The 25,174-nt window shown below is 34.0% G+C and overlaps 1 protein-coding gene across 1 annotated transcript in view; it reads right to left on the reverse strand.

Moving 5' to 3' along the window:
• Positions 1–25,110, reverse strand: part of fzr (fizzy and cell division cycle 20 related) — a 60,651-nt gene extending 35,541 nt beyond the window's left edge. The window contains exons 1-2 of the mRNA XM_090119376.1: positions 24,573–25,110; positions 2,903–3,180 (exon numbers count right to left, since the gene is read on the reverse strand). Of these exons, the coding sequence (XP_089975502.1) occupies positions 2,903–3,180; positions 24,573–24,714 (420 nt within the window). The 5' untranslated portion in view covers positions 24,715–25,110. The remainder of the gene's footprint in view (positions 1–2,902; positions 3,181–24,572) is intronic.
• Between the last annotated feature and the right edge of the window lie 64 nt (positions 25,111–25,174).

Below are 25,174 nucleotides of genomic sequence, written 5' to 3' on the forward strand. Positions count from 1 at the left end.
TCGAACGAAGCCACACACAGTTGAAAGACAACCGGCCTACCTACCATATGTGAAGGGAGTTACTGACAGAATTGGAAGAATCCTAAGACGAGCTTCAATTAAAACTATATATAAGCCGCACAAGAAGATAAACCAATTCTTGAGACCAATTAAAAGTAATATTCCTCTACAAGAAGCAGGCGTGTACAAGTTAGACTGTGACTGTGGACTCTCATACATCGGCCAAACAAAAAGAAGCATTGCCAACCGACTGAAGGAGCACATTGCGGATATCAAGCATCGGCGTCACAAGAAGTCTGCGGTATGTGAACACACACTGGACAACAACCACTTCATAAGATTCGACCAACCACAAATCCTTGCCAGAGAAAATAAATTTTTTCCAAGACTGGTGCGCGAGGCTATTGAAATTAAAAAACACCCAAATTTCAATAGAGAAGATGGTTTGAAACTTTCTAACACCTGGGATCCTGTTATTAAGAATTTAAAACCCCATGTCAAACATACCAAAAGACTAGAAGACACGATCAGCCAATACTGCCAACATCCGGAAAAATACTCCACATACCAACTACGGAGGAATAGGTGGAGGTAGTTTACAAACAGCAATTTTTGAATGACCGTCAAGACGTATAACATCTCAGTCTCCCCGTGACCACGCTCGCTGTAAAGTGTTCGAAACGTCGGGAAAATAATAGAATGAATAAATCGCGTTTAAAATCCGTTAAAAAGTCTTTAATTTCTAAATGTATAATACTCGCGTAAAATCAAACATCAGAAAATACTAGAGAGGTTCTATGTTCATCTGTACATAATTCAAGTATTTATATGAATACTATAAGTATACCTATTCCTTAAGACATTTTGGTCTTCACGAATTAAGAATGCACACCACACCCCGCCAATGCAAACAAATCTATCGATACGTCGAAAACCTCATCGACCATAACCTGTCCGTTTCGGGTCGTGTCAAAATGCAAAATGTCGTCGGCCGTCGCATTTTCAAAATTTGCAGAGGCGTTTTATAGCGGATGCAAATCAAAGTAAACACAATAAAACCGAGATGCATTTGGACAACGGTCGGTATGTCCGTCTGTGTGTTTTTATAACTCGTCAATGCGCTGAACAAATTTTTAAAAGAGATGTCAAGTGCGAACCGTTATGAATAGTGAATACCCAATAAATGTACACATAAATTATATTACTTAGATATGAATTAATATTTTACTAGTACCTACTATATTTTAACTTTTACAACTCTTCCGTAGTAGATGATTTTTCAAAATTCATTTCGAGGTTTTTTCATAATAGAGTAAAACACATACCTTTTTAAAAAAAAGGCAGGATGTGCCAAAGGAAACATTTATAAGTTCATAGATGACAAATCTTTTATCTTCGCGTGCCGTAAATCTAATCTAATCATAGAAGTATATCATTAGTGAGTTCTATCTCTATTATTATTCATCAGAATAACGAAACAAAATTCACAATAATACGCAACGTTCCTACATAATATCTATTTAAACAGGGCCTTCCTTCTTATCAGATTAGAAAAAGGCCTAGAATGGATATTAGCTGTTTATATCCTGAAAAGACAGCTGGATTGCAAACTTGAATTTTTTTTTTGGGCAAAGACAAAACCATAAAAGTAATTAATAGTTTTCTTCAGATTCTGAATAATGAAGCTTCTTTACCTACGCTGTAACCATTTTTGTGCCTTGCTAAATAAAAATTATTCGTTTTTATTGATAAAAATTTAAGCGGTTATATTGCTCAGATAATCAAACGTAATCACACCTAAATAAAATAAACATAACCTCCATTTAACGTGCAAATTGCTTTTACCTTCCCCAAATAATTGTATTGATTCCGAACGAAACTGCTATGCAATTAGACACGCCCAAATATTCAAACGTATAGCATTTGGAATTTATTTTTTTATTAAGATCGCTAGTCTAGCGCCAATTAGGCATGCAGGTTTTTGCTTTTACAGTAAGAACTAAGAATACATAAGTGACTTTTACAGCTGGTATATTTATTCGCCCGTCACTTTGATTGTCTTTGTATCTTGTGACTGAAATTTTAAATGTTTACGACTGCCATTTGAGTTATGGGAGGCTTTTAAAGTCGGGGAATAAAGTGGAAATGTGTGTTTTATCTTAAATCACAACCTTAATTAAAGGTGAATTGGAAAAACTTAAATTGCCGGCAATATTTTAGGAATATAGCCCTGTTTAATATCAGTGTATTATCGTCTCGTCGGCCTACCTGAACCAGGGCATGACAGAATTTAAAGTATAGTGTTTTTCTTTTTGCGTGTACGAATATATGAACTGGGGTTATCGTGGCCGTAATAAAATGTGTGATTTTAGATTCGCCCACTCGGACCGACTTGTTAGTGAACCAGAAGTTCTTACTACCTGCAACTTGTAATTGCTTTGCGAAGCAAACACGACTACTGATTGGATAAGTGAAATGTATTCTAGTTGCAAATTATATGTTGTCTTAAGCGCTTATGTTCAAACGGTATTATTAGCGAGGAGTGTCAGCATTTCTAAAATAACACTATTCTGCTTAATGGACTTAATCGCCGCACGTGTCTCGGGCCGGATTTAGCGCGAACGCATCTCCTGCTTGCATTTTTTTGCTTTAACTTTATTTATAAGACATTCCGCATAGTTATATGATAAATCCTGTTTCAATCAAGATGGTTCCTTTAAATTTATTTTAGAAGTAAACTGTTTTGACGCATAATGTTGAATTTAGTTTTGTTGTTTAAACTTTAATTAAAAATTAAAGACTGAAATATCGAGATAAACAATGTGATAAAAAAGCCGCCCGGTTCCCCTCCGAACACGCCTTGACACGTAGCTCCATCTATACCCAGCAAATCAAAACTTACCTCAGCATTATGCGCCGGCGCTCTAAACCGAAACACTGGCGGTGAGAAGGCCAATGCTGCCCTTGCAGCTGAAGCTAATTGCACTGCGCCCAACGCCGCTCTATTCCCCTCCGAACACGCCGTGGGGGGACCTCGTAGCTCTTCAATCTGGGCGCCTAGCAACTCGTTACGTAGCAAGCACCCGTAGGCGAGGTGGTCGCGGCCGTTGGTAGCGTTCTCGGCGTTGCCTTCGCTGCGCGCTTTCTTAGCTGGTTGGTTCTCTGTGCCGCGGCGGATTGCTGCAAAGGAAGCGTTGGCGATCAATATTGTGTTACATTGTATACAAAATAGATATGTTTAACTTCGAAATTGTTTCATCGTCTCTATTATGGTGTTGGGATAATGCAAAGTGATAACCGATAATGGCTATCATGTCGTAATCAGACATGACAAATATTTCTTCTTGCTTCAAGTTACAAAACAAAAATAATTATAAGTAAAGAATTAATTAGTATTCTTGTATTTAATGTGCTTACGAATTCAGATATATTTTTATAGCATAAAATCAACACCTAGCTTTTATTAAAATAATTATTAATCTCAATTGTATAAATTATATCCTTAACATCGCTAACACGACAAATGTGACGCATGAACTTCTTATATACCTTACAAAAACACCACCTCCCTACATTAGCAAACCAGAAACAAGTTTACTATTTATCAATTACGTACAAGTGTGGTTTGATAATGTTAACAATACGCAACGCGCTGATAAGGAGGTGAACGATCTATTAGACAGACAACAGGTTAGCCGGCGACCAATCCGTAAATAGCATTATTGTGCGCACGCGCCGAATTCAATCGTGTCCTGTCAGAGCCATATGCGCTCGACGCGTGCCGCGTGAATCATTAACTAAGACGATATATTGGAATTTAAATGGGGGTCTAGTTCATGTGGAAATGGGTCATTGTTGCCCTCAATGGGGTCATAATTTTTGAATAGTAGACAGCGTCAATGTTTACGTAATTTTGTGTTTCAACTTTCAGTATTCACCTAGCTTTATTAACAACTAGAGGTCCGCCCCGGCTTCGCCCGTGGTACATATTTCGCAATAAAAGGTAGCCTATGTTCTTTCTCGGGTATTAAAATATCTCCATACCAAATTTCATGCAAATTGGTTCAGTAGTTTAGACGTGATTGAGTAACAGACAGACAAACAGAGTTACTTTCGCATTTATAATACATATTAAAGTATGGATTGACAACGATTATACATTTTCTGTAATATTTTATTATAGGATGTGTATAATAAGATGTTATAAAACACAAACTTTTCATATTAATTACTTAAGTCAAAGGAGGAAAACGAATAGTTATCTAGAACTATAAAAATATTCGTGGTATACGGTAATTCAAACGGACACTAACAATTACTACCATTATAACATTTTTTTTAATAGATTTATATTTATCTTCTAATTTGGAACACCACAAACACCAAGTTACGCCAAATACCATCAAACAATTACCACCCGTCAATCAAGTCATTACGGGCGACTGCCCATTTGCCAAATTCGCGACACTCCGGGGGTAATACCCAAAAATACACATTGTTCTTCAATCTTTAACTTGTCCGTAGGCATTCTTATGAATCACGATGCATATTCCAATAGCTGTAGGTATAAGCACATGATTCACTCGCTCGAGTGGCTTTTAGGAGCAATAATTGACATAGCTTCGATAACATTGACTCGCCTGTATCTAAATAGTTTCTTGTGACCACTGAAATGGCTTTGTTGTGCATAAAGCCACTACAAAGATAACATATACATTATGCAGTTAAAGCGACAAAAGACTTTCGAATTCTCGAAAGTGACTAGATTTTCAGCACGTACTAGGTAAACTAGTAACCTAACCTTAACCTTCCTTATGATTTTGAATTAAAAGACGAAAATTATAAACACGAAATTTAATTTCCAATAACATTACGGATCACATTTATTTTCAAGTTGTCACGACTCACGTAATATATCACACCTTAAATCCAAATGACGCACACTATTTCCAAAAACGTTCTAGAAACTTCTAGAAGAATCCAGAACGAAACAGAGATAGTAAAGTTTACGAGTTCAACTTGAAAATAATAGTGCATCGCAATTCGCAGAGCTAATTTTAGACCCTTCCTAAGGTATACCGGTTCCGAGCTCGGCGTAGCAACTTCCTAGTTATTATATCTGTATTCGTGACTTTATAGAGGATATTCACACTAGGTACGGATGCCCTTTCTCTCTAGTACTTTTCACTAGTAATGCAGAGATTTTTTTAAATATGTATGTCATATTTGGTTAGAACGACGTGTTAAAAAGTTAATCAATTATAAAATAAATAAAGTTACAACTTTATTGACATAATCCAATTATAACGTGATAGTTTAAAGAACATTATTGGTAATTACCTAAAGAAAGTTCTTTATATAAGGGTAAAGACAATGACAAAATAGGGTACTTAATAATTCAAATGTAGCTTTTCTTACGATCGTAAATTAACAGAGCACTTCGCTACCATAAAAACACCTGACACCCCAATTCACCACATGAAAACTTCCAATATACGAACAGAGATCACGAACTTTCATACAGATAGTATAATAATAATTAAAAATACATCACCCAAAGGTCCGTGCACGAGAACTGGACTCGCACTTTTAGTTTGAATTATTATGTATGACAGTAAATTCGCTAAGTGGCGTTTACACTGACAACGTTTGACTTATCTGCGCAGTGTTGGCTGGTCGGACCAGTTTTCCAGAAATTAAACATAATCATTTTTAAGAAATACCGAAGTTTGATATCATTCCGAGATCGCAATGAACAAAGTTAAATAATAACGGCCGGTTTATGTATGCATCTTATGACATTTTTTATCACGACGTAGCGTATGAATTGAGTTTTTTTATTCATATAGTTAAAGGTAGACATTTCAGGAATAAAAAGGTCAAAGGTAACAACTACACAACTAGACACAACCTAGGCTAATCTCTTCAAAGTAGCTTAAGTTATTCTCGATCCCTTAAAATTTACAGATCAAATCTGCAGGTTCATAGAAACAACAACTGCAGTAAGTTCTCATTTATCACAGACAAAGCCACTAGCCACATTTTAACTTGTGTCTTAATCGTGACTCAGAACAGGAACGTTTTAAAATAGCTAAGCTGCTTCGTTATCTAAGTCGGTGTTAAAACTAAAACACCCTCACTGCGCTCGGGAGCTAAGAGCATTACACACGGGAGGCGCCACGAGATTTATCAGGTTACCCACCTTTTGAGGATAGATATTTGTGAACAATGCGCTTCTAATAGGAGCTTGTTTAGTAGTAACATTTGTTTAATAGTAAGGCTCTGATGATATTAGTTTTAATAGCACGTAATTATTTTTCTTTTCATATGTTTTTTATATTTTGTAGAAAAAGGTAGATATATCTAAATTGTCGTGAAGTTGACAAACTAATGCACATATCTATTCTTAAAAAAAAATACTTTATAATATGTATAATCTTCTCTATCAACACGAGTAAGATTATGCGCATAAAATCGATTATGTACACAATACGTGACATCAAACTATTCCCTAGAAGCATCTATTCCCTATTCCATTTTCCAATAGACAACGTAATTTTCCACGTTGACATAGCCCATACAGATTATCTGCAAAGCTTCATTATTCTACGAGAGATCGTGACCAGCGGGGGCATTTAATTAAAATCTAAACAACCGCAAACACGCTTCTTAGAATATCCTACGTTGAAGCATTACTTGTAATTGCTCAGGGATAGGATCCAGTCTCATGTTTATAACTAACTAGTTTTACGCCCGCGACTTCTCCTGCGTCTTAAACTTACCAATTATATGCTAAAACTATCCTCCAAAACAGAATGCAAATCGGTTTAGTAGTATTTGAGATTCTGATTACCGACTAAACTGCACTGTGTTCCATCGAACCGCTTTCAATGGCAGGATCGCGCGTTCAGTATTCATTTACAACCTTACATAACTGTGGCAAATTTAACATAAGACATATTCCTTACTCTATCTTCATGGCAACAGAAGGATAAATTATTGTTGATGGACTATTCAAAAATTCTTTTTTTATAGTGGAGGACTATATTTTTATAACCAATGGGCCGAAAAACTATAACATACGTTTATGTAATCCCGGTTCATTGTACCCCGTCGGTCAATCAAGGGCTTCGGAAGCGCACACCTAAATTGCATTGCAATTCTAAGTGGCCACATAAAAAATACAATAATGTTCGACTTATTGTATTCAAATTACGTTATAGACATGTCGTTTTTGCCAGCGAGTTAGACGTATAAGGAACTAAAGAAAAATACCACAGTCGTAGTAATGATTCTACATATTTCTTACGAATAGACAAGATATTTGAGCTCTGTTTATCTTGTTAAAATGAGGGAACTTTAAACTTTTCCAAGTAGGTATTGTTTTCCTCATCATCACTTAAATTAAAGGCAAGGAATATAGGCAAAATATACCTTTATATCCGAATATTTAATCATACCTCGTGGTTTACAAAAAATTCTAATAAAAATCCCCACCTTTCGCTGTTATTACTTGCAACACCCATTCACAACGTACTTTAACATCGGAAGTTACTACTCCACGTGGTTCCGGCACAAAATTATCACCACTCGAAAGGTCCTCAAGCATCATGCGAGTGTCTAATACCAAACTAATATAAAGTTCAATCACACGCTTCCTTCCTGAGGGATCCCCATACAAGGTGCGCAGACGTTACACTTATTTGGTAACATACGTGACAAAGAGACGTAATTATTTCTGACCAGTGCCAAATACGGCTACATCCTGATATGCGAATTTGCGCTGAAGGATAAAGAGATAGAGTTCATTTTAACTGGGTTGGGTTGAGGTGTAATTGTCGAATCTAACCGCCTTCTGCAAGGCCTCCACCTACGGTCTGCCCACATCCAATTGGCCCGCAAATTAGACCAAATATATAATTTGATAGCGGAGTAGGTATAAAGGCAGCCGAAATTATCTACCTGATGGTTTCAATTTTTTGCCATATACTTTGTTACAAAGAATTCAATTCTGAGCTTCTTTTCAATGATATCGATGTATGTAAAATTTGCACAATAGAACTAAAACTATTTAAGTACATGCAGTATGCACCAATATAAAAGGCATTCTATACGTAGCTTCAATTTATAAAACTTACACCGGCGAGGCGTTGACTAACTTATTACAACGATATTATACAGTTTTCAAACACAACTTAAATTATAGCCTCTATAAAAATCTCCACACTTAGCTAATTAAAGCATTAATAAAATGGTACATTTATTTAACTATCAATGGGCGGAAATGGAATTAGCATAATGCCTACAGCTTATGCAAGAAAAACAACAATGAATAAACCATGCTTAAGGTAAATTTTTAATAGTTCATTATATTTTTAACCTGTTACTTTATAAAGAAAAAAGTCATAATTACCTACATTCGCGTGTACGGTGAGATTAAAACTTGGAATGTAAATTTTTTGTCAAAAGTATTATTGCACGCCTCATAAGCGAAGCGTTGAGGTGGGTACTACTGTCACTTCGCGCAAAACATCTGATTTTTCAAACTTAAAATGTCTTTATGTATCATACATTGCACTTGTAAGATAATACATACACACACATATTAAGAAAAAACACTATTTTTAACGTTCATGATATTTTTGATGTCATTTTTGTTATTTAAACTAGTTAAAAAACAGTTTAAAAAAGTTCTGTCTTGGACGTCCGTGTGTCTGTATGTGCGGATCCTTTTTCTTGTTAACACGATAGCGACCGAAATACTTTACTAATCGAGTCTTTTTTTTTCTCTTACGCTTGAGTATGCTCAGGAATAGAACCCTTTCATTTTTCAGGGTCTGATTCGATGTGGTTTAATTGTTATTAAATAAACAAAAATGATAATTAATAAATATTTATTAAAAAAAAATTATGAGGCGTGCACTTTTGGATTTTCCAAATTATTTTAAACTGCGATAGCGTTTATTTTTTTAGATTTCTTGGTTTAGACTTTCAGTACCTTATTACGGTGTTAAAATTAAATTGAATAAGAGATACATCATTTCGCAATACTTTAAATGTTAAAAGCTACAAGCCACAAAAAATATAAATACCCTTCTCTCCAACAATTATAAATGATTTTTTTGCTACAAGATCTATACAAATTATCCTGTTTTTAAACAATAGACGACTAGGTATGTCCTTTAAAAAACACACTCATACAAGAACTCGCATGATGCATTATTTCTTAGCAACTTTTCCATTAAGCTAAGTATAGAGACACTCCCTATCTTGTGTAAGTGTGTCAGTCGCGTTATCGTACCTACGGAACAGGTGGAGTGGAAAACACAAGAGTTCGTAATCAGTAGGAAGTAGTGATAGCGAAGTTGCTTCATTAGGTCATGCAGGTATTTACTTGTTGTATGTTTGTTACACGATTATGTGTACAAATGGATTTGTTATTTATTATTTTACACTATTTTAAAGAAGCTGGATGAAAAACAATTTTTAGTTCGCACTTTTAGAGTATTCAATATACATCCAAACAATGTTTGTACTTTATAACTGCAATAGGGCGAAATAAAGTGTCAACGCTTTTACTTTTAACCGTCTGAACCGATTTTAAAGAAACTTAAAATTGTGACCCTCATTTAGTTATTTTTTTAGCAATCCGCATAAGAAATGCATACAAAACCGCCGACGATAACTATCTAATTAAATACTAATAATGGTACAATAGTAATTAATTAATTATTATAAGTAATTATTAACTATTACTTTAAACATACAATTGTATTCCGAACATTCTAGTTAATAAAACTCAACACAACGAATCAATATCTAGTACTGTTCTAATACCTAGGTCTCAACTTGCCCAGTTAAAGACCAATATGGGCGGAGTATCTCAAGACAAATGGGTGCGTTTATCGGTTGAGTATGCTTTTAGATTATAAGAGATAAATACTTTAGAGGTAAATAAACATCCGTTAAAAAGCGAAACTATTTTTGCGAATAATTTAGTTACTATTGATATTATCATACCTAAATGAATTATAATTTTGTGTTACGTTCCACAGAACTGTAATATTAACTTTGAAATTTATTAATTTGAGGGACACAAGTTAAATGATAAGGTTTTATCATACTTAAACTAAGTTCTTTAGTAAGACTAATACAGCTCACTTGACAAACTTTTTTTAACTACAGATTAAAAGCTTCACTACACAGTAAGTAGCGACTCTCACAAGCTGTATTTTCAAAATGGCGTCGATCAGCTGAGCGAGCGCTTGCAAACATTTTCCTGTTGCTATGATAACCACAGAAGCTGTTTGTTGTTTTATGTTACACACACAAACACATTTAAAATCGACCTCAGACCGCACATATATAGGTGCATAGGTGCAAGTCACCAGAAACTATACAGTATACACATATGGACGAAAAGTAGGTAGGTATATATACTATACTGGTCCAAATCACATAAACTATACACGTATAGTCGATACATATGTACGTAAGTCATCAGAAACCATGGTGTTAGTAGTCTAGCTGAATGCATGATTGCATGACCTAGATTCCAGGCTCAATCCTGGGCTCTTGCAGCGCACTAACACAATCTATTAAGGACTAAACTGCACCTATATAACTAACTGCACGATCAATTGATACTAACTAGAGTGTTCTATTGTGTCATGTGTGTATTGAAAACTGGAGATGACTTGAACATATTTAAAGAGCGTTTGTTATCTTTATTATCAACTTTATTAAGTTTTTCGTAAACTTTATCTGCTCAAATACGTAATATCTTACGTGACAAACCAAACAATTTCATGAAAAATATGTACCTACTTGTATATTAAGAACTGCAAACAAATAACTGCACATACATAGTTGAAATATCAAAAATACCTTCAATTTTCTTTATGCATTTTGAAAATATTTGTATCAATGTCCGAAACATAATCCAACATAATAAGGTAAAATTATCGAAACTAAACAACAAAAATGCACTCAAATCAACAAAGTAGCATATTCCAAGTAACATTTTATACAAAGATCGCTGCCTGATCAGTTCCAAAGATAAATAGCCTTCCGTTGCGCAAGAGTAGAAAATTACAACGCTAACTCACAATCATACCGTAATAACAAGCCCGGTTAAAATTGTATTTATTTTATTTGTTACTTTTAAGGAATGCTCTGAAAAAATGTGGACTGTATAAGGTTTATCAACTGCTCTAGGTCTTGAATTTATTGATTGATTGTAGTATGTTAAAATATACATATTATGTATTTACTAAAATCATTATCTTATATATAAAATTCTCGTGTCACAATGTTAGTCTGCATACTCCTCCGAAACGGGTGGACCGATTCTCATCAAATTTTCTGTGCATATCGGGTAAGTCTGAGAATCGGCCAACATCTATTTTTCATATGTACCACGGGCGAAGCCGGGGCGGACCGCTAGTTTTCGTATAAAATTTGACAGCAATTTTAAAGATGATATGAAACAAAACTTAAAATATAATATTCTGCTTTTTAATCAGACAAATTCTCGTGAAGCATAGATAAATCTTTATGATTCTAAGAATTATTCATAAGCCATATATGTATGACTATTACATAAATTGCATGCTCATTAAAACCGAAAAATAATGAACTAACATTAATTAATATTTCCATATTTTAAAACAAGCAATTTAACATGAGTTTGAAAGGTCATAAATGTAATGAGTTTTAACTCCTCAGCAAAGATTAACAAATGAACATACCTACAGCAAATATATTTAGAATAATCATTAGTACGTCTAATTAAAGAACCTTGGAATCTTATCACAGGACCTAAGTCCTCCACCTTCCATCACGGTCAGTGACATCGTTAGAAAAAATTTAATATAACTTTAAATTTATTTCGTCGTCAATTTTACGACTTTCCCTTAATCAGGGTTGCCACTTCTCAAAATCCAAACGTCCTTTATTTATATTTTAAAACTTTTTCGCTTGAAATTTCTATGTCATCACTCATCACTAGGTATCATTAATCTACAAATCATACATTTGGACAAAATATAAGTTATTACATTAATCATAATGCATTAAACTTTTGTACTAAAATCACTTAAATGTCCCCAAAATTGTTATGAATCCTAAAGACATCGACTCGATTTCTGGCAACCCTACCCTTATCACTCCCTTAAATGCGCCGAGATTTATTCAGCAACATTCACTTGGGACCGAACAGAGTATAAATTGTTTTATCTGTGCAATATTAATTGAGACTGCATCTGGATTCGCACTCAGCGACGCGACATTAACGATTACGTAAGCGAAACGTCTGCGAATAACGCTGCGTTTGTAATTTAACGATTTATAAACAATAAAAAATATATTTAATATGTACTCAATGTTAAACAAACTTCACGAAGAAAAGATTCCTTAAAACCAATTATGTCAAGCATCAAAATCCTAAAGTGCAAGCCTAAAATCTCCCTAACAAATCTAAAGAACCATCAGGTGCAAAACTTTAAGACCCATACATAAACATCTCTATACCATTTCCAATCCTCTTGCTCAAATATCCAACGCAATATAAACTAAACGATTACCAACGCCCAACCGAACCTAGCTGCGATTCTAGAATCTGCATTACTTAGAAGCTAGCGCTAGGCACGGGGCGATGCGAGGTCAATAACGGGATTTAAAGCGCATTGCAAGCAGCCTAGCCGCATCTTGCATCACGGTGCATTCCCCTATAAAGTTCCTTCACCTCACTTATCTGAGGACTCGAACAATGGCAGCAATTATCTATACAAATAATAAGAACAACATGTATTTAGAAGTCATTTAATGAGCTTCTTACGAATGAGTAATAGGGACAGTATAGGAATAAAGGTACAAAGAAGCCAATGTGGGAGTTAATGGCTTTTCTATATGTACATCAAAGGATCGTTCTATGCCGTTGCAATACGAATGGTCCAATCCTCTAATTGGCAATGGGACTGCATATATCTTGATTGATATTTCCTTGTGGCCAAGTGTTGGCTAGGCGCATTTACGACCTAAGGCACAGATTGCAGTCTTGAGAAACGACGCTTTATTACGCGAATCGATCGGCCAGAGAGAGCATTAGAAAACTGGCGGAGCAACTTCTATGTGCACTTGCATAGATAAATCTTTTCATAGGTATTATTAGCTGGGCTCTGGTCTCGGCATTGCCTCAAGTAAAATATAAAAATATAGTCATGTTACTTGACAAAGGTACAGTACAGCAATAGCAAGCTGGATTAGAAATAATGATAAGAAGAAAAAATCATGGTGCACTTTATAAAATCAAACACGATTTGACTGCATTATTCCAAAACAACCCCATATTATATCATATTTAACCAATGGCTGCAAAGACATCGAATCACAATTAAGCTCCTAAAAATTCATTTCCACTACATTACATACAGTAGGTATTTAATCAACAATAACCAAGATATCGCAGGTCAGTTATACCCCACGTAGCACTGCATCTGTTATCGCCTTATCGGGTGACCGGGCCACGACAAACGACGTCGTAAGTAGGTGGTACCAACGTGGAACAATAGAGCTTTAAACAATTGACTCGATAGAACTTGTACGTATGAACTTATATGTGAAATAGGTTAGATCGTAAAGTACACGATTTATACAACAGCAGTTGAAACGGCTAAGAGCTTGATTGTAGGAAATAATTCGCGAATAGTTGTGTTGTAATACGTTTAATGTTAGGTCTGAAAGGCACAATGACGTGTTATTTGTTTGATTGATGACGCTGCTGTAGAATTGTGACTTCAATGTTTAATAAGTGTAGTCTTTACAAGTCCATCGAAAATCTTGAAGATTGTAAGAAAAATTTAAAGAAGTAAATATGTATTTCGAAAACAACTAGACATTTATGATTAAATTGTATGAATTTTACTAACATCAACGAACCTAAGTCAAAATATTGCGCATCCATTAACTTATTAAAAAGGCAAATCCTATCTCTACAATTAATCACAACCATTTACCCAAACGCTGAGCTTTCACAAAAAAGGTCATTTAAAGGCTGCAATTAAAACATTTATTCAAATCATCATTAGCTAAGCTCTAAGCGATTAAAACGAGCTATTTTTTAGCAAACCCCAGTACATTCACCGGAATAATCAGACGCCGTGTGCTATTATTAATTACGCATGATGATTTACATAATTATCGAGTTATGTGCAAAAAATAAATCCCATGACTAATGTCACAATACTCAATCATGTTGTGACAGTCGATTTTCAACTATATCTAGCTCTGTTGAACAATGACATAATAAATAATAGCGCACAATACCACTCCGTGTGTTTGTCCGTCGAGCATTATGACGTATAGGTTGTAAAGATGTTATATGTGCCATAATGAGCGAACCCAGGCCCTTGCACTATTGCTGAGTAAATACTTGGTTTTAATGAAGGATTTGTATTACATTTGTAAACATCAACACCTTAGAATTTTTTATCGAGAAGTAACCTTACTATGAAAGAAATTAAAGATAAATCGAACATAATATGAAGAAACGAGACATGGATTGATTACACTTCAACATTAGTATGTTAGCTGAATAGCAAGTACATCTCACGCAAGTAAGAAGTATTTCGATACGGTACAGTACAGAAAATTACTCAATTACTTTCTCATTGCAAAACATTATTATTATGTCTACACTATGCGTATTGGCATAACACACTTCCCTTCTATACACAGAAAATTATACTCATTTGAACCTTTTCAAACTATTATAACCATATTCGAATTCATCAAAAGGAAATTGAACTTTTGTTGAAATAAAGATACATCATTAGCACCTTATCAGCATTGAAACTTTGAAAGGAATATTCTTCACTATAATATACGATGGATAAAATACAAGAGTACAAACTTGCTTGTCGTAAATCCTTCATCTAGCTCAATACGAAATACCTTCATGTACAGCCCATAAGATTAAACCGCCGATATCTACTGCACTTTATCGCATGCAGTTGCGAGTGCAATGCAAGCTTACTTCAAATTTCCTATTCACTATGTACATAAACATTTGCATAGAACGATCCCACGGAATGGGTTCGTAACTGGAAATAAATAGAAAAGGCTGCCAAGGCGAAAATCAATTCAACGAGCGCCGCGACTGACAAGAAATAAAAAACAGAGGAATAGATGGGAAACCTAAATACGGTGCAGTGACCTGCAATCGCAGGCTTTTGCTACCGTTGGGTACGAGACTAGATCTCAAATTCAGGGGTGTTTTGCCTTTCAGAAATATTAGACAAATCGCATTTTGATCAACCAATAATAATGTGCCTAATTCTTTTTTTATATTGAAAACAGCTTTAAGTATGTAAACTATCTGTATCAAAACTTTTCTTGTGGATTGGAAATAAACGGGCTTTTTATTTATTTATTTTTTAATAATAATGTGCATCGAAGTGCCAAAAACCTAACTAGCAATCTATGCAAAAATGATGAACTCTAAATTGGCCATTAATTCGCTAGTCCAGCGCTACTGTCCGCGTGTAGACACAACATGCAAAGGACCATATAAGGATCGAACTGCGAACACAACCACCGCATGGCCGTCGTGGCAAAACCATCTAAGCAAAGCTCCATTTAAAATAACACACAAACGGATCGTGACACAGCCCCAGATAGAAATAGTACAAATGAATTCGTCGTCACGCCATTAGCTATTCAGTAAAATGATGTTCCGTGAGTGCATTGAACCAAAAAACGTGGTTTATTACTTAACACAGGCTAGGGTCGTGATCGATTCAGACTTTTTGCAAGGAAATGCCTTTTTTGTTTCAGAACAGAGGTAACAATGAAATGCGACGGCGTTTTTTGCGTTGGACATCCGGCGGTATGTAATTCAAATGAATCGCACAATCTAGGCACCAATCGTAGAAGAAATTGTAGATATTAATGGCGAGCTTAAAATCTACATATCAAACAAACCTAACAATCTCATAAAAAACAGACGGACATCACACCTAGTTATAATTAAGCATTTCTATCTCCACAAAAACCTAGTTTTATTATCCCCGCAAGCATTGACGGGATCAAATGCGACTAAATTCGACGCGGTGATGTCAGCCATCATTTCCAGTCGACAACAATTGATTACCAGCTCCACATTGTTCAACATCCTAGATAAATCCGATGACAACTGATTTATGCTTTGGCTCAGGTGTCAAAAGCCTAACGCCAATAAAAAATCGCCATTACATACAGGATAATACACATAGCTGACAACGCGACCATTTATCACCCAGTTACATAACTTATATGAACAAAGCCATACGAATTGTCAACCGATATTAGATCGAACTGGATTGCGGTATAAAAAACAAAAATATCCATCTTGAACATTAATTATAGAGCTACTGGATGTAGCCAATTATCTACCACGCCTCCCGTAGCTTCTGGTTTTACGGAATTAAAATAGAGGTTATACAAGTGTGTGATTTGCTTCCACGGGCCCCTCAATGAGGTCAGATATGTTTGCACAGTAAACGCAGTTATGTACGTTTGTTTGCTTTTCTAACTGCTTACAGTCAGGTGTAAAGTCCGTGAGTTAGAACAGTCGCGGCCGTTCTGAAAAACACCATCAACACCGCTATACACATAGAGCAATAAAATTGTTCAAATAGACACAAATAAGGTGGTAATCCCAGTGGATCCGGTATCGAAAATTTTAATTAATAAATTATAGATATTTCGGACGAAGAAGACAAATCATCAACAAATTACGAGCGATCATTTCAACTATAAAAAAACAATCACGATTTAATAACTAAAAAGAAACACAATATTTGTTTTATGTGAAGCATCGGTTCAAGTGTTAAATTATTGACTTAACCAATAAAAAATTAAGCGAGGAATTCATCGATGAGCATCAAAAAACTTATTACATCTCTCTGAACGATTAAAAAACGTGTTGGTACCTCGTAGCACTAACGAAAAATAATAATATGCTTACATTCAAAATACTCTGATTACGTAAGCTTCCCACTAATTTATTTCGAAATTACAAACTAGAAATTTCCTAAAATAAAACATTTACGATGTTGAAAGAATTGATGCAAAAAGAGTTATCTTAGAAAACAGTAGTTATTTGGAATAACATCCTCACAAGGAGTGTCCAAATGAGATTTTTCCCAAAATTGAAATTTGGATTAAGGAAAATAAACCAGCACAAAGGTCCTAATATCTGTCAACCGCGAAATATCGTATGCAACCTGCGTAATATTACGAATTTAACAGCTGATCTTTACGAAGGAGCTACAAGGTGAAGGCTGGTCAAATCAAACAGGTTGCGACTTGTATAGCATACCTGTATCAATGCAGAAAAAATAAAATCCGAAAAAGCAACTAATGGCAAAGCGAATGACATCATAACATCTGATTGATGCAGACATGTCATATTCAAATCGAATCTTCATTTCATCTCCGTCAATGCATACTATCGATTTATAGATATTAAAAACATAAATGTTTAATTGGTCTTGTAAATCGTCTAGCATACAGGTATTCGATAGCTTTAGACAAATCATTTTGTGCACGTGTCTCGGGGAAATTTTTTGAGACAAAGGAATTCTACTTGAATCGTACCGAGAACACATTTCTAGGTGTTTTATCCGTTTCTTACGTGAGCTCAGAGCAAAGCATGGCCAGCCGTTGCGCAACTTTGTTAGTTAAACGTTGCATTAAACACGTGGTAAAATAAAGCACTGTTGACTCAGCTGATCGGTGCGTTGAACTTCTCGGAACAGGTAAAACATTTTGTCTCATACTGAAAATTCCACGACGCTGATTAAAATGCATGAACCAAATCACTGAATCACAGTCAGCTGTTCGCGAATATCTCGCGCTCGTTATGAATTTTCGCCGACTTTGATTCTACGTTCTTCAGCAGCATTTAATTAGGCAGCAAATTAATTAAAGTTGTAAGGTACCGAAAATACATAATGGCGAGTAGTATGAATAAAAGACAAGCATCCGAAACCGCAACAATATAGCGTGAAATCGCGTCATCGCCTGCCGTTTTCATCTGTAATGCAAACATTTAAGTACTTTAAATTGTCATAATTTGATACTTATGCTTTAATGTGGTTATAATAACCTCAAAATATTCGTGTGATGTGCACGCGTGTTGTGCACACACGCGGTTTCAACCAGCAAATCCGGCTACGTACTGTACAAACTCAAATTCTGGCAATTAATTTGCATGCTTAATTATGTTTGATCCAGACAAACGGATCCAAGAAAACAAGCTAGAAGCGTTTAAAATATGCCAAAAATAAATATTTGCACGGTAATGACATCAGCCACTCAGCTGGTAGGTTGAAGGTTGGTCACCGGTAGGTGGGTGGAGTGAGCAGCTCCTACTCACTAGTCTACATACCCTAAGCAGGCCTCAACTTCTCATCTAGACGTGTCATGTTAGTTTAAGCCATTGTATTTCATAATATTTGATGACTACCTACCACTAGTCAGAGGCCTACGGTTAGGTAAAAACAAGAGAAGCGTTACACACACTCGTTTTACAATTTTGCGTACGTTCGTAATGAAAATAACGGCGAAAACGTTGACGGAAATAAAAATTCACCAGTTTACCTTTTGATTAATACAAAAAAGCACGAATTCACAAGATCAAAGAGACGCGCAAGTAAATAAACCCATATATCACTTGCACTGGACACACGAAAATGTGTTAATTTGTCAATTTCAAATATGCATTCGCCTACACGAGAACAAGAGACGTTTTTAAATGTTTGCACACCTGCAATCGCAATATTGGCTTTGTACAAAAAGGACATTTCATTGTTGATACTTTTAATTATCGAGTATTAAAAAGGAACGACAAAAGAACCGCTGCGCATCTCCAAAATGGAAACGAAATTTTGCACAAAAACACGAGTACCTAATAAAATCCTCAATCTGGAGTGATAAATGGTTATTTTTAACAAAAATCAGAATAATAATTGGTTGCATATACACTTATATGTGAAGTTATCAGTTATCGTGTTGGGTTAACGCAGCCCAAGTGTGCGGAGGTCGAAATATTTACGACCGTAGATTATGTGGGCAATTACAACTTATTAAATGTCCACAAATCCGTGATGATACGCAATAAACTACGCTACGCATGCTTCGACAATCGCGCGATAACGATAGCGTATCAAATGTCAAGCAATTTGTCCTGGGTGTTAGTAGGACGAGTCGATATTGAGATAGGAACAGGTTGCAGAAGCTATCTAAAATTGCATTTTTACAGATAACACAGGCTATTTTTGACAAACACCGGGTGGAGAATGTAAACATGACCGGAGTATGAGTAACTTGGTGGAGTTTTATAACCGATGCATACAATAGTGCAGTATTATATAAACTGATAAAGAAGGTCACCTCTTGGTCAGTTCTTATATATCAAGAGCATTGGTATAAAAGATATTTTGTATCACACATGATTATTATTAGTTTACCTCTATAAAATGTATTTTTATTTCGTACACAATTCTGCTCGAGGTTTTCAGATAATTCCGAACCAAAAACCGTAAAAGAAGGTAATTCCCATAATGTATTTAAATAACAAATTTCATGAAAATTCTTACAAGGCTGACTCGAGGCTGGATTCCGGAGGGCGGAGAATAATATAAGCTACTCTTTACCATAAAAAACTATTAATAAAGCATTATATCAGAAAATACAATTATTATAGATATTAGTTATATTTTGGATCCCATTATAGAACGAACGTACGCTCATCTTGTCTAGTTCGTGTATTTTTTATTCTTGTAAGTATTAGGCAGTAGGCACTCAATCCTTATTTGGCATAGTTGAAATTTGAAAGTCAAGATTAATGATGACCGATTCTGAACTGAACGAGATTATACATTAATTTTTACACATTAAGGTTTGCAAATTTTCTCTCATTTGAAGAATAGAACTTTAATTTTATTCCTGTATTTTATGGCAAAATTCATCCAAAGAGACACTTAAAAAAAAGTCACAATTGCATGTAATAAATTATGTACGCAATCAAACGATCTTAATTCAATCAGGAGTCCTCACCGTGCATAATGAAGATACGTGAACGAAATGCAATTGACTCCTGGCCACTTAACCCTGAACCCTGAGCAACGTCCTAACGGTTTTCTAATCACGGAATTAATGACATTAATAAGAGGATATAGCCACGACATCCGCTTGCACACCCGACAATATTAGCACTACAAAAAACCACGTCGGCATTGCAATTTTTATTAAAATTCAAGTGTTCTCACAGGGGTCCTGTGAGAATTAAACTTGTTTCCAGTTGATTTATTTTAATTTCGCACAACACGCAAAAACTAGAGGAAGCAATTGATAGGTATCATTTTAATTTCTTACACCTACATCCTAGTATCTAATATTTAAAGTACTATTACAATTTAAAACATTGAGACTGTGCTTTTAAATCACAGTAGTTCTAGGGTCTGCCAACACGCGCAGAACGAGTTAAGTTACCGCATTAAAGATAAGCGTCTCGGTTGAGATCCCACAGGGAACTAGGCATCAAGTCTAGGGCGTCGCCCTTTAACCATTAACTCTCTATGGTCTGGAGATTTCGCTTCGTGTTATTGCAAAATCAGTTCTTACACAAAAACAACTCTTTATTGGTTTAATATGCTTATGGGTTATTGGCAAAAAATGCTACGGAAGTTCTCGACACAAATTGCATAAATGGGACTTTAATTAAGTGTACTTGATTTAGAGGAATATTTCAAACAATTGGGCGGAAACGTTAAATATAATTGCATTTAGCCTCCTTTTTGCTGGTAATAATAATAAATTGTTAAAGTATGACGTATTTATTTGGTTTTCCGTTTAATTATTTGCATCAGTATTACATTTTACATTAGGAAAGATGAGTTCAATATTTAAAGTACTTTTCCGTCGTAGAAATAAACAATTTGATAATAACTAGCTCATAGCAACAAGCTAAGAGTAATAATTTATTACGCAATGTTTTGGTCGAGTGATCTCAATATATTTTTATTTCTCATTAAGCTCTCCCATAGAGAACAAACATTGTTTCCAAAGGTCACAGAGCTTTATGCTCTATGCACACGTAAATACTATAAATGCCATATCATATAGCACGCTATAATAACGAGGGTGAAGAAATGAGGTTCATAAACCACGAAGAGTTAAGTACCTTTTATGATTTATAATTATAATTAATTCAAATTTCAATTACGCCTTCTATATTGTGTTGGGCATAGAATAGAAAATATAAAAATATGTTTTTATCGTGTCTCGTAAAGGTGAGATTTAAGTACATACCTACATTAAATTAAAAATTAATTTATTAAAATAGTTTTGCTTTGTGTTCTAAAACTAAAATAGTGAACGTAGTTGATGTGTTTGTGAGGTTGTTGGGAAATCTATGCATGTAGGATTTTGAAATTTATTTTAGCAATAAAAAGCCACATTATCTGTGGTGGTCATTAGGTATATTCTTTATTGTGGTTAGTTTTTATTATACGTATAAGTACGAATTTGTGAGTTTGTGCGTATGCACGAAAATATTCATTATTTACCTCATCTCACACAGACATTTGTTAAATAGTTATTGTTTAACCACCGTGAAGTCGGAGCCGATTGCTAGTGGCAAACATCGTAAAACAAAAATTATCAAACATTATGAGAAAAACCCGACTTTACTGAAGCTTCAAATACAGAAGAGAAAAGTAGCATCATAGCAATGAACTTAAACGCAGTAAACTTTCCAAAACAAAATTAGCTACCGAGATGTTTAACCTTATTACCACAGCACTAAGTTATAAATTACAATAAATTATCAAAGAGCAATCACCTACAGACTACAATAACTATGTTCGTTCTTCATAGGTAGCGAAGCGTAACATAGTTTTTACCATTGTATTGCAGATTACGTATAGTCCCCGTTTTATCACATGGCGAGTTTGAACCAACAATTACTAGGGAATGTTAGACAATACCCATCAGTATAATAATGAGGGTTAATTAGGCGAGATTCATAATTACGGCCGACGATTTGAGAGATAAAATTCGAAGCGCGTAAAGTACGCAAGCGGTAATAAGCCACATGGTACTTGGTAGTGAGGTACTTGCTTAACTCCATTTATTTCATTATTTAGCATGTGAACGACCGCAGCACGATGTAATTGCTTTAAATTCAAAACTGAAAAGGTTATGTTTTCGAGGCGCTTTTGTAAACATGGTTAAATTGTTGTTACGCGGGATGGTGATTTATTTTGATCGTAATTTATAATAATTAATGTTTAAATACATGTTTTAATATAAAAACAATGTGTTTAAGAAAATAATAATTAAATATGATATAAGTATGTAATTTAATATTTCGATTTGACTACACATGCATAAAATCAAAAACTTTAAACTTCCATACCACTAAACCATGGCCAGTCTAAAAACACATTTACCATAAAAACAATAAAAAGTAACACAATTAACGAGTGTGAAATAAGTGTCTAACAGCAATCAAAATCTAACAAAACATGGCGGACACAGAAGCAGTGTCGAGCAAAAAACAGTGTTTTCCATTAGCCAAACTATCATTACGACAAAATTTAGTCGAATCATTGTCATTACAAACGCTCGGTGGTAATAAGACAATGGCAAAATTAAAAAAGTACTAGAGAACATAAAACCAAAAAATGAAAAATTACTTGTAAGTTGTAATCTACCAGCGATTGTACCAAAAGTGTAATAATATATGTTTTCCTATCCATAATATTATGTTTTACTGACAATATTACATGTGAACATTATAGGAAGTAAATATATAGGTACTTTATGAATTGCATTAAATAAATTAAATTTAATGAAACAGTAAAAATTGTAATCTTATTTTTATGCTATTTATCAGTTCCATTGTTATATCAAATATCATAAAAAAATTGTGTAGTCCACCAACTTTATTTCTGCAGCAAGAGTTAAAAAATATATTTAGAAATTCATATCAAAAAAGATACATATTTAAAATCTTATTAAAAATTATCATCATTAATTAAGTGAAATAAAATCCTTTGATATTTATAAAATAATTCTGCTTTATGACTAAAAAAATTATTGTAATTAGAAAAGATTCATTCCATAAAAAGTTGCTTTTAATTTTTTACTCTATCCTCTTTTAAAATATTTTTTTATGTAATATCTATGTTCTTTATTTTACCATATATTTTATTATGTGAATTTGTGTTTGTTTGTCTGGCTTTAATGGTGCTACAAAGAACCATTGAATCTACTTTAACTACAATTTACATAAAAATTAAATTTATAGTACCTATAACTAAAATAATTAACTTTTAAATTATTATCTACAAAGTAATAAGTATTATTAAGCATTTAAATATACTTTATAATACTTTATATTTGCTAAATTTCACTTAGCAGAGTAAGGTAAAGCGGAGCTTGTAATATTGAGAAATTAAAATTACCAACAAAGTTATAGGTTATTTAAATTTAATAACTTTTCCTGTGTTAATTATATAAAAAAATCAGTGTTGCATGAAGATAAATGAAAACATTTTCCTTTTTATTCCTTGATTTGATTTAAAATATTTTATGCCAAGTTTTTCCTACTATTACTATATAAAATACATTTTTTTTTTGTATATTACAATTATTAAGAATGTTTTTTTTTAAAAACTGCTGGACATAAAATATGTATATGTTTAATTTAACTTGTGAAACAAAATTTATTATTGATTGCCGCACATTAACTAAATTGTAGAGGTCACGCTTATTCACCGCAATCGCATATATTTAAAATATTACATAAAATGTACATCATAAGATGATGACAAATCATGTTCACTTATTGTGCACAGATAATAAATACATTTTCCTTATTGTTTTGTCATATTGTAATCATTACATCAGTATTTAACTAATGTGTCTAAATGAGTATTACTTAGAAATAATTATTGTCTTGTTCATTGAAAGTAAATCAGAATTTCATATAATTAAAATATTCCTATTGTAAAGAACTAATCCTAATATATTTATTACAGTACGAAATTATTAAGTATGATTAATTAAACACTTGCCTTAACTGGACTTGGCTGATTTTGACTATCCCAAGATAGACGTAAAATATTTTATTCATTTAATTAGACGGGAAAATAATAAATTCCATTATTGACTAATTCAAATAAGGCAAACCAATATTTATAAAATTAAAGTTTTGCATTAAAACACCAACATAAGGATAATAAATGTTCGGAAAGCCTATAAAATCTTTACAGTGTATTTTACATAAATGATGTTTTTCCAAGTTTTAAATGTAACTTATGTGATAAAAATGAATAAATATGTATTGATGGAGAATCTCCTAACATTAGGAAAAAATCAAGAAAAAATAGTCATTTGGAATGTCCTAATAATATTATGTTCAATACCTTGACCTACATAACATTTATCTAAATTTGTTTACATGGGACTAATCAACATAGTAAAAATAACATTATCAATAAAATAAAAAAGATTAAACTTACCTTGAAAACTTGTCTGCCAATTATTTTCCAATCTGCATGGAATAAATCTATCCATAGGTTCTGGCCTGACCAGCACAGACTGTTTCCTGCTCACAGGGCTGCACTGCTGCAGCAGCCTTCTTTCATAAGATTCACTGAACATATTGAAAGTCTTTCACTAAAGTCCAAATAAAATTCGTGGGTATTCTAATGGAAGAAGTAGACTAGAACGTTTTCCAGAAACTGCTAGGTTATCATTCGATCATGATATTGATTTGTGCGCTCAGGGTACCGCACCTGTGGGCTCAATGTTTTGAAGTAATATGATATGCAGTGAGAAGACTACTGCGCCCCTCGACTGCTCACGACCATTTGAATGCATCTGACATACCCGATAGGGCCACTGTTTATTTTTCGATTTAACCACAAATTTGTTGATTACAAGAATGTATGCAATTCCCACGTTTATATTCTCAATTCGGTCGTATTATTAAATGCATTCTATGCCACAAACGCGTTTAATTTTGATAATACAAGCACAAAATAAATCGAAACAGATACTGTTTTTGGCATAAATAAATGCAGTGTTGCCATCTAATAAAAAAGTTATGCGTTTGAATTAA

Source organism: Colias eurytheme, chromosome 3 (genome assembly GCF_061535395.1).
Source record: "Colias eurytheme isolate Ceu_HAF_F1 chromosome 3, ilColEury1 Martin Lab GWU primary, whole genome shotgun sequence".
Taxonomy (NCBI): domain Eukaryota; kingdom Metazoa; phylum Arthropoda; class Insecta; order Lepidoptera; family Pieridae; genus Colias; species Colias eurytheme.